Below are 13,722 nucleotides of genomic sequence, written 5' to 3'. Positions count from 1 at the left end.
CCGATTAAAACTTATGTTGGGAAATTTTACCAAATAAAAGTGAACAATAAAATGTCACTTGTCTCACCGTTTAAATGACAATTATTTGCATATGATATGAACCACGTGTACTGTACATTTTATGAATTAATATGCGTGAGAATGAGGCGAATATGTAAGTGAGATGGTATAAAACTAATAATAAAGCTCCGTCATCCGTTACATTTTTTTTACTCGTCCTCTCATCGATGCATCACAATTATGACAAGTTTTCATTATTCAGATTTACGATGGGAATCTTGTACCGTTTAGAAATATGCAGTTAGAAAAAAATACGACGAAAATTTAGAATATGGAATATTCCTTTCAAGTTTTTATTATTATTCTTATTTCATCACTTTTGTCGGCAATCGAGACTATTTATTTATGTACTTAACTAAATAACAATTATGTATTTTATGGAATCGACAATAGTTTTTGGTTTCTGGTTTGGTTTCTTATTAAATATTTATCATGGTTTTTTGCATTTTTTCTTGCAAATACATAGCTAAAATTTAGTCTTAATTCTTTACTTTACAGTATTCACACACGCCTTAAAAGTATTTTACATTACGCCTTAATTAATTATTCAAATTTTGGATCGATACGATACAAATTGAACAATTATATATTATTCCGGAAAATCCGACTATTATTGACATTCCGAGGAGGAGTTCAGGAGATAAATAAATACGTACTTAATTGAATATCATTTGGTTGATGGGGACATTAATTAACTTTTGTATAATTATATGTCGCAGAATAATAACTAAGTATTTAATTAATACGACTAAATACCTAGACTTATTAGATATTATTACCAGGAAAATAATAGGATAATAATGATAATGAGGTAATTTAAATATTACGATGATACACATACACAAATATTGCTTACTTATATACTTTAAATATATATCCGGTTTACGTATAAATGTTTGGTTGTTTTGGTTTGGTTGGTATTTTGTATTCAATTACTTCTGCAAGTTTCGTGATTGGCGAGGAGAAATATGTAAATAAATTATGAAGATATTCAAGCAGAAGAAGGGGACAAAATTGAAATAAATGAGGTAATTAATTGCTGATTCAGTAAGTACATAAGTAAATGCTCATTCTTAAAGAGGGTGAAAAGTAAATAGTCATGTGATATTTTGTTCGCAGTAATAAAAAGAAAATGCACATAAATTTTAAAATACTCGGAATTGATTGATAATGAAATTGTGACGATTTTCGTAATTTTGTAATTATTGACTGGATATCACGCAAGAATGCAAAGTAAAGACTAATAATACTTGGACTTTGTATAATAAATGCAAATATTTACGTCTTTTATCTTACTGCTGGCTCTCTCCACAGTTAAATAGGTAATTAATTAATTAATTAATGGATGAGCTTCTAATGTAGGCTTATTAGATAAGTACTTAATTGAATAAATAGAGAAAATTGCTACCTAATTTGCCCCAGAGAGATTGTCCCAAGAAGATTAATTAATTAACATTGTTGTTTTGTTTTTATGAAAATAAAGTCCGATTTTAAGTTAAGTAGCTAATTAATTATGTACGTAGCAAGTATAAATGAACCATTTTTCTGTCTAGACTGACACGGAAGCCGAGCCAGGCCAGGCTTTTCATCGAATCGAATAATATCTAACTGTGAATGAGAGGTGAGAATGAAATGAATGAATGAATGAAATTTGAAGAACATACTTTGCTTTTTAAAAAAAGACGTGTAAACAAACATTGTACGAAGATGATTGAAAATCCGTCAATTAAGTACCTCAAAAAATACTTTTTTGTAAAAAAAAACTGACGTGTAAACATTGTAAATACAAACATTAAATGGGTGAAGATTGAAAATAATCCGTCAATTAAATATCTAAGTACCTTAAAAAATAAAATGAATCACGTAATAAATACTTTGAATCAATCCGTGAAAGAATAAATGCCGAGTTTGGTAACTTCAATAAAACATTTCATCAAGGAGAGAAGGATGTGTTCACACTTGGGAGAAAAACATAAAAATTGTGAGGAATGTGGATTAATTAATTAATTAATTAATTAACGGGGAAGAATTATTATTATATATTCCTTGAGAAAGAAAGAGAGAGAGATGGAGGAGAGATCGGCCATTTAGATAAGATAAGCACTTATCTTCAGTTCCAGTCCAACTTTAAGTAAGTCCAGCAGCATCCGGGATTTAATTGGGTGGTTTTTGTACACGGTGAAAAAGTGTAATTTTCTGCGGGACTTTGATTCCATTTGGCTGAATTTTTGTAAATTTTTATTAAAGTTGAATGGAAAATAGATATTATGGGGATCAATTTCTTCCAATAATTAATTGATGATGATTATAAATTTTGTAAATTGGGTTGGCGCGATTATGTAATTTTTTGTATAGCATAAGTATTTTTTTTCGTAAAGTTGATGATGGGGAATATGTAATTGAAGCAGTAATTTTTTGCTATTTGAAGAATATTATTCTCAAGTGTATTCTGTTCTCCAGCCGGCCTGCAATTAAAATGGGGAAGAATTGTGTAAGAATTTTTATCAGTCTAGATAAATATGCATGCATGCATTCGTTCTGGAAGGGAGGACGGAGGAATTTGCAACTATGTATTTTCGCAATTTGTTCCGGTCTGCAGATTTAACGTACGACTCTATGAATCATAGTTAAAATTGGCATATTTGTAATTATTTGTCCGCTCTGGGATTTTATTTAAAAATGCTGGAGGATAAATTTGCAGTCAGTAAGTTGATTAATAGAATGCTGTGAGTTTGTTAAGCCAGTTTTCGGAATTCAAATTTTTCTGAATTAAGGCTTCTTAAACTCGAGATCTCCTTCAAAAAATGTCAAAAACTAAAGTGCATATTTTAAAAATATTTGCAACGACGTGCTCAACAAATTTGTTATCCAGAATTTTAACACAAATTTCCAGAGCGAAGAAACTATTAAAAATGTGCAGATTTTTGATGATTTTGGCGATGAGTTATCAAGCTTTACGTTAACGAAAAAGTGAGAAATTCGGCTTGCTTACAGTCATGTGTTGTGTTGGCAGGCCTAGAGAACCAGCCGAGCCAAGACCTAAGGAACCAGGACCTGAGAGACCCAAACTGCTCATCCCCATCCCCACGCTGGACATTGACATTGGAGGTCCAGAGGGGACGAAGCCTCCGCCCATGCCGCCCCCGTGGTGGTGGTGATGGTGATGATGCATCCCTCCATTGTGGTACCTGAAAATTAATTAATGCATCAAATACTTGTCGTTAAGATAAGTGCTAAGCTTATCATGGAGGGTGTGGTCACTCACATGTAGGGGGACATGGACGTCGCGGCCGGGTTGAAGGAGGAGAAGGCCGTCTTGTTGAGATTATCTGGCAGCCCGAGCGACCCCTTCTTCTTTTTACCCTTCGAACTCAGCTTCCGATTTCGAGTTTGGATCCCCTCCTTCTTCATCGTGAGGGGACGGTTTACCTGAGGAGAAAAATTCAGGAAATTGATTTAAAACTGAATTTTTCTGAAATTATATAATTTTTTTTTCAAGTTCCAATATAAAATTAAATAATCCCCGAAAACTGTAGAAATGTCCGATCATAAATATTTTTAATTTAAAAAAAACGTTTTTAAATATTCTCCTGGGGAGCTAGGTTTCCTACACAGTGAAGTGAGTACCCCTTATTTTTGGAGAAAAGGGTACTTTTAAAACCACGTCACTCAACTAAAAAAGTTGTGCTCACAATTGTTCAACTTTTACTTTTGTGCTGGTACATATTTGTACAAAGCTTCAAACCAGATTTGTTATTTTTAATTTGTATTGATTTTTTTTCGAAATATAAATCAATTGCAGGATGAAATTTAGTATTTCAATTATTCAAATATTAATTCCTGCAAGAAGGTGGAATGAAGATATCTTCAATCGTTTTTATATATTTAGTACCATTCAATTCTGCACTCGGAGACAAAACGTGACAAAAATAAATAAAATATTTTGCCTCCTCATCTTCTTTCAATTCATTTCATTCTTTTCCTTTCCTACCAAAAGTCCAGTTTATAAGTCATATCGAAATTTTTACAAATTTTGGAAATATATGTAAATGAATTCCAGGATTCACATGAAATTTCATATCTTCAATTGTTCAAATTTACTAATCGGAGAAAAATATAACGATCTTCAATTGTACTTAAATGTTTTTAATTTCAGCAACTTCTGCATTCGGCGACAAAGCTCGACAACATTTTTGTCTCATCTTTTCCAACCTTATTTCAAACCATTTCATTTCATCTTCTTTTGCTCCCTCATCCTCCAAATCGGTCAGAATTTGTGCCACGAGCTGTAAAAACTTTGGAGCTTCTTCGTGCTCCCTTTTTTAAATCCTTACTCATGCATATCTTTTTCCTCAAAAGTCCAGTTTTTAAGTCGTATCGAAGTTTTCAGAAATTTTTAGAAATCAACTTATATGAATTTATTTGAATTTTGGTATTTACACTTATTCAAATATAAATCCTTGACGTTGCAGTGGACATCTTGAATTATATTTATATATTTAGTTCTAGCAAATTCTGCGCTCGGCGACAAAACATGACACTAAAATAGTTTGCCTCATCTTTTTCAAACCATTTCATTTGATTTTCTTCTGCCTTCAGAATTTGTGTCAGAATTTATGCCACGAGCTGTAAAAACTTTGGAGCTTCTTCTTGCTCCTTTTTTTAAATCCTTACTCACGCATATCTTTTTCCTACAAACAAAAAACTCCAGTCCAGACTCGACCTAACCTGACCGAGCCGAGCTGATAATTCATGTAATTATTGGTATCGAACCTGCTGAAGAATAGAAGAAATCGCCTCGAACGAACGAAAGAAACAGGATTATTAACCATTAGAAATTCTACTCGGACCATTTACAACAATGAAATGAAGCAGCAACGAGTCCTCCGAGATACTTATTTATTATGTACGACGAGAAGTATCCGTCCGGATGGATGTATTTCTGCCTCTGAGCGGTGTTACCTACTCGTCTTCACTTATTACACATTTCTCTTTCTCAGGTGGATACGATTTTGTTTCGTAAACTGGACAAGACACGACACGCAGATCACTGCTCATAATTTATGTAAAAGATCATATTTCATCTCCTTCAGAAGAGAAGAAGTTGTTGCGGATTTGGAAAATTGGGCATGTTATTTATCACCTTCAGCCAGCCTGGAATGCTCATCAGCACTTCTTCTTCCCCTTGCATGTTCAGTCAGAATTGAAGAGATGTATGAACTACTGCATAAAAGAAAGTGATAATAAGGGCGAGTTTGTAGGCATGAATGTCCAGCTGCCTACTTAACAAGGCACTCTTTTTTTCGTAATGGTGACGTGGATGATAATTTTATGACTTAACTGTTCATCAGTATTGGACTCGGGTAAGTTATGGATGTGATGTGGGGAAGAATGTAAGATTTAATTAATTGGGGATGTAATTTTGCTAAATATTTTGATTACTAAGAACCTGGACAAGTCTTCAGCTTGTATTTGGAATCTACACATGTCGAGCTGGCTACTTAACAAATCACTCTTTTTTTCGGAATAATGGTGACGTGGATGATAATTTTATGACTCAACTGTCCAGTTACTGATATAGCGAAGAATGAAATATTTAATTAATTGGGGGCATAATTTTGCTAAATATTTTGATTTGATACGTTCCTGGCCAGTAAAGTATTAGAATCCTGGACAAGTGTGAGTCTTCTTAAAGATTTGAATACTGTGTGGGGGTATTTGGAGGGTAATTAAAAATGCAAATTGGTCCACAGGGGTCCACCCCACACTTGCAGGCAGGCAGACCCGACAAAAAAGCTAATCAACCACTTCACGCTTTTTATTCAGCTGTCCACCAACTAAAACTTCATTCATCTTCCGTCCCGAGCGACGGGAATCGTCAAAAACCAAACCATTGACACAAATACATAATATGAACATCATGAGTAGGAAAGGAATTCTACGTGTCGATATAAAAAAAAATGAGTATCGAGCATCACACCAGCGTCGTCTCATTTTTCCTGATTTTTTTTGGTCCACCTGGCGAAGATATTAGTTATGTAGTTAGTCCTAATTAAGCTTAAGACAGCAATTAACAAGAAGACCAAAAAATGTGAGGGACCAATTTTGAGCGAATTTTGGCAAGATGAAATTTAAGCAGGCATTTTTCGAAGGGAAGCTGAGTAGTCTCGATTTCTGGTAGAAATTCATTAATCAGTGTCCGTTTAAAGGGCATCGAGAGAGAGAGAGAGAGAGAGAGAGAGGTTCCCTTCGGAGGGGGTCTGCCCATCTAGAAATATGGTGGAACAAGACGGCACTTGCGACCACCACCTCCCGCGCGACTTGCTTGGTTTGGTGGGGCCGGCTTAATTTATTTGGAAAGTAATTAGGAGAAATTCTTCTTTGGAGGTGCGTGGTCACCATCTACACAACGCACAACTTCTTATTGGTGCTCTAACTAGTAGATTATTTATTTAATTGTTTAGATTGCTTTTCCGAAATCAATTGTGATTTTTAGAGTTTGAAATTTTATGCTATATAAAATAATTCGAGGGGAAAATATATTAAAGAATCCGTATGAATTCGCATGCATCTTGAATCAGAAAACAATCGTCACTTGACTTTCATAACCTCTCGATCTTTATTTGTACTTAAATATATTAAATTCCAGAAAATTGTAAAACCGGCGTCACAAAACGTAACTTTTTCATATAAATTATGCAATTAAAATGGTGGCCCAATTTTTCGCCTAATTTTTCCAAAATTCCAGCCCTAAAAAATCACTCATTTTTCTTCACTCCTCATCTTTCATCCATCCCACAAATATTTACCGACTCGACTAATCCGCAGACACCAGACACACTTAACCATTTTACAAAATCATGCTCAAACCCACCACAAATGTAATTTCGATCCATTCCATCCCTCTATTTATTAGTACACAATTATTATTATTTTAACCAGTGAACCAATTCCATGATCCCTGATCTCCACCAATTTCACCCTCTTCTTGACCGCAGTTTTGATTGAACCAATTTCCGAAATGATGAGATTTTATTTTTATTTTTATTTTTAATTTCAGTAATTATGATCCCGTCTACGAGAGAGAGCAAGACCAAGACCAAGATCGAGACCAATTTCCTGGGTCCGAGGGTGGCCTTAAATATTCTCTCGCAGGTAAAGAAAAAAAGAGAGCACAATTAACTTGCACTTTTCTTCAAGAGGTACGTACATACACAGATTGACGTCTCGTTTTGTTTACTTGTGGTCTGGTCGTAATGTGCAGAAGTGAGTGATGAGATTCTTCCCCGGTGTGAGGCAGATTGATTGGGAATCAATCAGAGTAGTCGATTTTTTTACACAAATCTTGTTGCAGGGGGTGGTTGTGGCTGGCGAGAGGGAAAATTGAGACAGATTGCAAGACCCGATTAGTCTCTCATTGAACAATAAATAGATTGGATTGGAAAAAGAAAATTTGAATATTACCAAATCATCCGACTCGATTGAATTTTGAGAGTTGGAGAAACAAAGTGGAGACTGTTTTTTTCGTAACTAATTTCGATTTGGATTGGAGGGGGCGTGAATTTGCAAAAAAATATTTTATTTATGTATCTCCCCTGGGTCTTATTTAAGTACTTAGGATTAGTTTTATTTATTTATTTACAATGTTAATGACACGAAGTGTGTTAAATTTTGTGGTTGCTTAAAAGATTTTAATACAAATGTGTCAGTTTGAAACGCCAAAGTTAAAATTGTAATAACCCAGATAACAATTTGAGATTTCGCTGTGGATTCGCTAGCGAATTCGCAGCGAAATGTCCGCCGATTCGCTAGCGAATTCGTGGAGAAATCGTGGAGTCGCTGCGACTTCGCTGCGAAATCGTGGAGTCGCTACGAGTTCGCTTCGAATTCGCCAGCGAATCGGCGGACATTTCGCTGCGAATTCGCTAGCGAATTCACAGCGAAATCTCAAATTGTTATCTGGGAATAATAACAATACAAATTAATGGCGCGCGTTGACATACCCACAGCCCCAGGGAGGATCCCAACCCATTACCTGGCGTCGTGGGTATGTCAACAACTTAGGTGTCAGGTTAGGCTGAATCTTCTTATTTCCTTATCATATAAAGCCATTTCTTTCAGTTTTTCGTGCATGAATGAAATATAAAATTGTATCTCAAAGTTTTCGGCATATTTTAAATCATGGCCTAATTATAGCTGCATTTGTATGATGATTATTCCGTTTTTTTTAGAATAGTTGTGTTTGGAATTCTCATTGTACGAACTAATCTTATATATGTAATAAAGGGTTGAAATTCCCTAAATTTATTTGAATCGAAAAAAAAATACAAATTAATGTCGCAGGTTCATATACCGCAATTGTAGTCAGCGTCACCATAAATTTTTTGCACAAAATACCAAAAAGACGTGTTTGAAGATTGAAAACGTAATGCAAATTGTAATTTTATAACGCCAAACGTAATAAAATTTAGTGTTCTTTTCCCGTAGAACTTTCTCTCCTCAAATTTACCAAACAAAACGAAACCACCAATTGGATAATTAACCCGTGCTGATGAAAAATGAAGTTCAGATCTCCTTCAAAAACTGTCAAAATCTGAAGTATGTATATATATTTTTTGAATTTGCACGACCTGCTCTACAATTTTTAAATAAATTTCCAGCGCCGGGAAATTATTAAAAATCTGCGATTTTGACAATTTTGGTGATAAGTCCCACATTAAAGATTGAAAACGAACAACTTGTAACTTTGTAACGCCAAACTTAATAAAATTAACTGTAGCAAATATTCCTGTCGTCACTAGATTTGAGCTTTTTTTGTCGCAACTTTCTCTCCTTGAATAAACCAAACTAATCCTAAATGAACCCACCAATTAGAAAATTAACCCGTGCTTGCTGATGATGAAATATGAACCATGACCTTAACCACTGTTCTGGTGAACCTGAATCTCTTCACTCCTAATAGCGTGTCGTGCCGATATGCATGTCACTTTTCTCCCTATCCTCACATATCTCACTCCTTCCTTGCGTAATACACAGGGTTAAAAAAGTCTTTAAAAATTAAAAATGCCTCAACACGACAGACAAACCCAACCAAACCCTCGCTCGTCGTTGTCTGTCTGCCAGCACGCGATCCGTCTTCAAGTCATCATGTGCATTCTTATAAAAATGATGACACATGAAAGTGAGTGAGCGTTGTTTAGCGTGCCACCACATTTTTTTCCGGCTTGATGATAAACATGTTATATTTTCGAGAAGATTTACGTGCAATGTGCTCAAAATCCATGCATTCTTCTTCTTCCTCAGATTTATATACGTGCTCTTTTCCATTTTGATGAATGAATTAAACGGAGGAGGAAGGAAGAATGCTTGTTAAAAAGTCAACCAGCCGGCTGGCTCCCCATTCATAATTATTCAGATTTTTGTTTGCATTAAGCAAAAATCGGCTCAGATTTACGTTACGTGACATTTCTCCTCCTTTATAAACAGATTTTTTATCCTCTCCTAAAGTGCACGCAGAATCGAGAATGAGCAAATATTTACAATAAATATTGTCGCAGACTTTCATTCACAATTTTTTTTAGGGACTCGGCTATTTTAAAATTTTTGTCATGTGCTACCTACCACGACAAAGGAGGAGAAGCCGGCAATTTGAATCAGTGGCCGCGGAACAGAAGGGGCAATGTCCCCACGGTTGTTCGATGTCCGCATCATCTGCCCATGTTATATAAACCCCTCCCTCCCCTATCCTACAATGTTAATGTCCCCTCATGTCCCCACACAGCTTCCGCGGCCACTGCCCTTAACAATACCAGCCAGCCCACTCCCACCTACATACACGCATTCATTACTACTTTCATTTCATTGTGATTCCAGTCTGTTTGTCAATGAACCTGAAAATTTGAATTAAACCGAAACAATGACATGAAAGGGAGAAAAGATTTGCATAAAATGGAATGAGACGAGCCTATCCCCACGTTCTTATTAAGTTTGTGTCCGCCAGAGAGAAAGAAAATTAATATGACGAATGCGTCCATCGTTACGTTACAACAATGGAATTTCACAGTCGGTATTATTATACGAACGGAGGAAATAAATAAAGGGCTCAGTCCAAGAAATGTTGAGTCATTTCAAACTCATCAACATTGTCATCGTCAATCATGGAGAAGAAACTTGGATTGTTTCACGCGATGATTTCTTGAAAAAAAGTCTTGATTTTTAAAAACAACTTAAAAATATAAATACGAGATTTTATAAAGATGAGATAATTGATGATTTTCAGGCCCACGGGACAGATAATTGATGAATTTGTTGTCATTTCTTGTCAATGTCGAGTGGGACACGTAATAAATAAATGCGTACGTACATAACTTTTAAGCGAGTGAATTTCTACTACATACGAGGACACAATACGAGTCTTCTCGTTTATGTGACAGTTGGCTGGTGAGCATTTTAGAGAAGGATTTATTTTATTATATATGAAATGTCAAATGGGGTCTGGCTAGCTCGCTGTGTGTGGAAGACAATGGCTCCAGGTCGGAGGTGGTTGTCGCCTCGGTCGAGTCGTCGTCGTCTCCTCAGCAATATTAGTAAATATGAAGCCAAGAAATGTTGTTCATTTTAATCCTGTGCATAAAATGTCGAGTTCTTGTGTACATAAAAGAAACAACAAATTGAACCGTAAATCTGTGCTTTCTTTCTCTCCCCGAAATCTGGTCGGGTCAAATCTCTAAGTTAAAGTTGAGATCAAATTGTCCGAATAAAATAACTTTGCTAAATCCTACACTTGACTTTTTTGGAGAAAAATTGACCCAGACAGGCAAATAACAATAGAATGCAGCAGCTCTCAATCTCTTAATCCCTTTTCAAATCGATTTTGTTTCGTCCAGCCGGATTTCCACAAATCCCAGGAAATAAAATGACCAGCTTAGCTTAAAGTCACACGGAGGACGAGAAGTGTTGCCTTTCTTTCTCTCTCCCCTATTATTTTCTGATCGTACAAAATCCTCGCCCGAACAAAATCAATGTCATGAATGTGACGATGAGACCTTTGCACTTTGCTTTTATTTCTTACGTAACGTATTTATGTAGGAGCAAGAGCGTTTCTTTGAGACACGGCCATTAAGCAATTGATGGGTCGATTCTTCCGGTAAAAAGGAGAGTCAGTCAGTCAGGAAATGAAGGCGAATAATGTGAATTTCTTTACTCTTCGGTCTTCTACCGTAAATATTTACAGAAAACAATCGAATTTTGTATTTGTCGCATTGTCACAATTTTCTTCATTATTGGAACTAATTTTGAAAAAGGTTGTACAAAAGGCGTTAGGTGATGGTTTTGACGAATTCGCGGGTGAATATCTCTGGCAGGGAGTAGAATTTTGAAGTGATTTTTGGTAGACTGCAAGATAATACTCTCAAAAAGGTATTTCCAAAATTTTAAGGTGATAGCTTCAAAAATGACACCTCCAGTGTCCTCAGAGTTGGAGGGTGCCGTAAAAACACTTTCCAAACTTAAGTACTCGTATAGCATAATAACCTAAGAGGTCAGAGGTGAATTATTCTTAATATTATAACCCTAGATAATCATTGCATGTAATAATAAAAGAATCCACAATGAATTACATAACGTTGGCCTTCCATTGTTAATGAAATTTTTCCATGAAAAGTGATAAATCGGACCGTGCACGGGAAAATTGACCTGCTGACCTTGAATGCAGACCCACTGGGTCAAATGAAGATTGAGGGTAAAGCTGGAAGTGTCCTGAGTAATATTAAACAAAATAGTTAAGATTTTGAGTAAACAGTCTTGGAGAAGGACCCAAGCTAATCAGCTGACGGGGAATCATAAAAAACTCGTAAACTAATTTGGAAAATTAATGGTCAAATTTTGTTGAAAATAAATTTTAATAACGTTTTTGTGTCCCCTGCTACAGAACTATTTTACCTACAAGGTACAAGTGACAAAATAATAAAATTACCAAGTTTTGGTTAGTTAAATTATTTTTGAAGTTCAACCTTGATGACGACGGAAACTTTTCCAAAAATTTTATTGGGTTTGATGAAAACTCATTTCGTGGGGTGTAACCACTTATCAAAATTTAATCAAAAATATTTACAGTGCAATATACTATATGTACCTTGGATAAAAACAACGTTAGGGATTTTTAGAATCAAAGTCCTAAAATGTGGGGGCCTTAAAAGTCGAGGAGTTGCGTTAACGAGAGCATTCCATTAGGACAAGTATGAAGCTAGACTACAAAAGTGACTTAAAAGATAAGCATGAGACAAAAATGGTTTTATATAGTGAAAAGTATGCTAAGTCTCTTGATAATACTCGCAAAGACGATTTTTGCATCAGGACCTAAGAAAAAAATCTTTTGTTCAACGCCATTTTATAAGAACACTGGTTTGGAAAACTAAAAAAGGACACCTCTCTATATTTGACCTTCCCTCATTTCGCAGAGTACACAAAACCGGAAGCCAGACATGTTTACCTATAGTTTGAGACACGGGCTTTCACATAAAAAATGTTAGAAATCTCTACAACTAAAAACCATCCCGCAATTAAAATATGAATTCGTCAAAACCATGTCCTAACGCCTTTTGTACATAGAAAAAATGGATTCATTTGTGTAAACAGGGTCGCTTTTTTTAGTAAAATGCAGCATTTTGAAGTGGATGTCATTGTCATTGTCAATGTCATCTTGGCAGAAAGAGAGGCAGAAAACCTGGTACTTTGTCAATGTAATGGTAGCTCATGACCATGTGTCACAACAATTTAGAGAGGAAGGAAGTCGTCTCTTTTCTCTGTTATTTTATCCACTCGGCCCTTTGTGACTGAGAGAGAGCCGAATAAAATAAATAAATATGTACGAAACGACAGTTTATATACAAAATAGAAGAGGAAAGGTCGACCTCTTTTAAATACAGGCGTCGGCATGATGAGGACACAACTGTATCAACTTCACCCCTCCGTCGTCGTCTCTTTTTATGTCGGGAGGAGAATTATTGCGAAGAAAACCGTAATTTGATCCACATTTGCGACAAACTTATTGAAAAACGTGGATGGATCCACAAAAGTATTTATTGAGAAGGCTAATCTTTCAGGATTTCTTAGAGATCAATGAATTTGGTGGGGAGTTTCCAAACTTGCTTACTTCTTCGTTGTCATTGTGGGCATTCACCTAACTCAAAAACGTTGCAACTTTGCGGTGTTTGCGAAATCGGTGTCGTGAACGACCTATGTATGTACGTATTTTAAATGAAAATATGTACATAGACTGAAAATAAGAGGAGAAATGAAACTTGTTGCAAAGTTGCGAAGATATGTTGTGAACCAACGTTTACGGCGTTTACGAAGTTGACGTGAATACCCACATTATACACGAGAACAAATATGTTTGAACCTTCTGAAGACCTTTCAATTACTGCGATGTCACAGTTTTTAAATGGTCGCATTTGTTTCATTTTCGGGTTTCCTTCTTCCTCCTGGACTGGAAGAAGGGTTGACTCACTGACTGACGCGATGAATGAGCTGGAGTCATTATACGTAAAACACTCGAGATTCGGTTTTAACCTCTGATGGAATATTCTTCCCGGCGCAAGAATTCCTCCGTTCGTGTTCTGTTATTTTATTTTGCTTCGTCTCTCGTCATCTCTCTCTCGG

The 13,722-nt window shown here is 35.7% G+C and overlaps 1 protein-coding gene across 2 annotated transcripts in view; it reads right to left on the bottom strand.

Annotated features, from left to right (window-relative positions):
• Positions 1–332: 332 nt before the first annotated feature.
• LOC110853349 (GATA-binding factor C) overlaps positions 333–13,722 on the bottom strand; it is a 36,802-nt gene continuing 23,412 nt past the window's right edge. For both annotated transcript variants that reach the window (XM_022101613.2, XM_035854436.1), the window contains exons 5-7: positions 3,326–3,489; positions 3,053–3,248; positions 333–2,525 (exon numbers count right to left, since the gene is read on the bottom strand). In XM_022101613.2, the coding sequence (XP_021957305.2) occupies positions 2,499–2,525; positions 3,053–3,248; positions 3,326–3,489 (387 nt within the window). In that variant the 3' untranslated portion in view covers positions 333–2,498. The remainder of the gene's footprint in view (positions 2,526–3,052; positions 3,249–3,325; positions 3,490–13,722) is intronic.

Source organism: Folsomia candida, unplaced genomic scaffold, assembly GCF_002217175.1.
Source record: "Folsomia candida strain VU population unplaced genomic scaffold, ASM221717v1 Fcan01_Sc008, whole genome shotgun sequence".
In the NCBI taxonomy this organism is placed as follows: domain Eukaryota; kingdom Metazoa; phylum Arthropoda; class Collembola; order Entomobryomorpha; family Isotomidae; genus Folsomia; species Folsomia candida.
The sequence above is the reverse complement of the archived record's forward strand: the minus strand, read 5'-3'. Positions and strand labels throughout refer to the sequence as shown.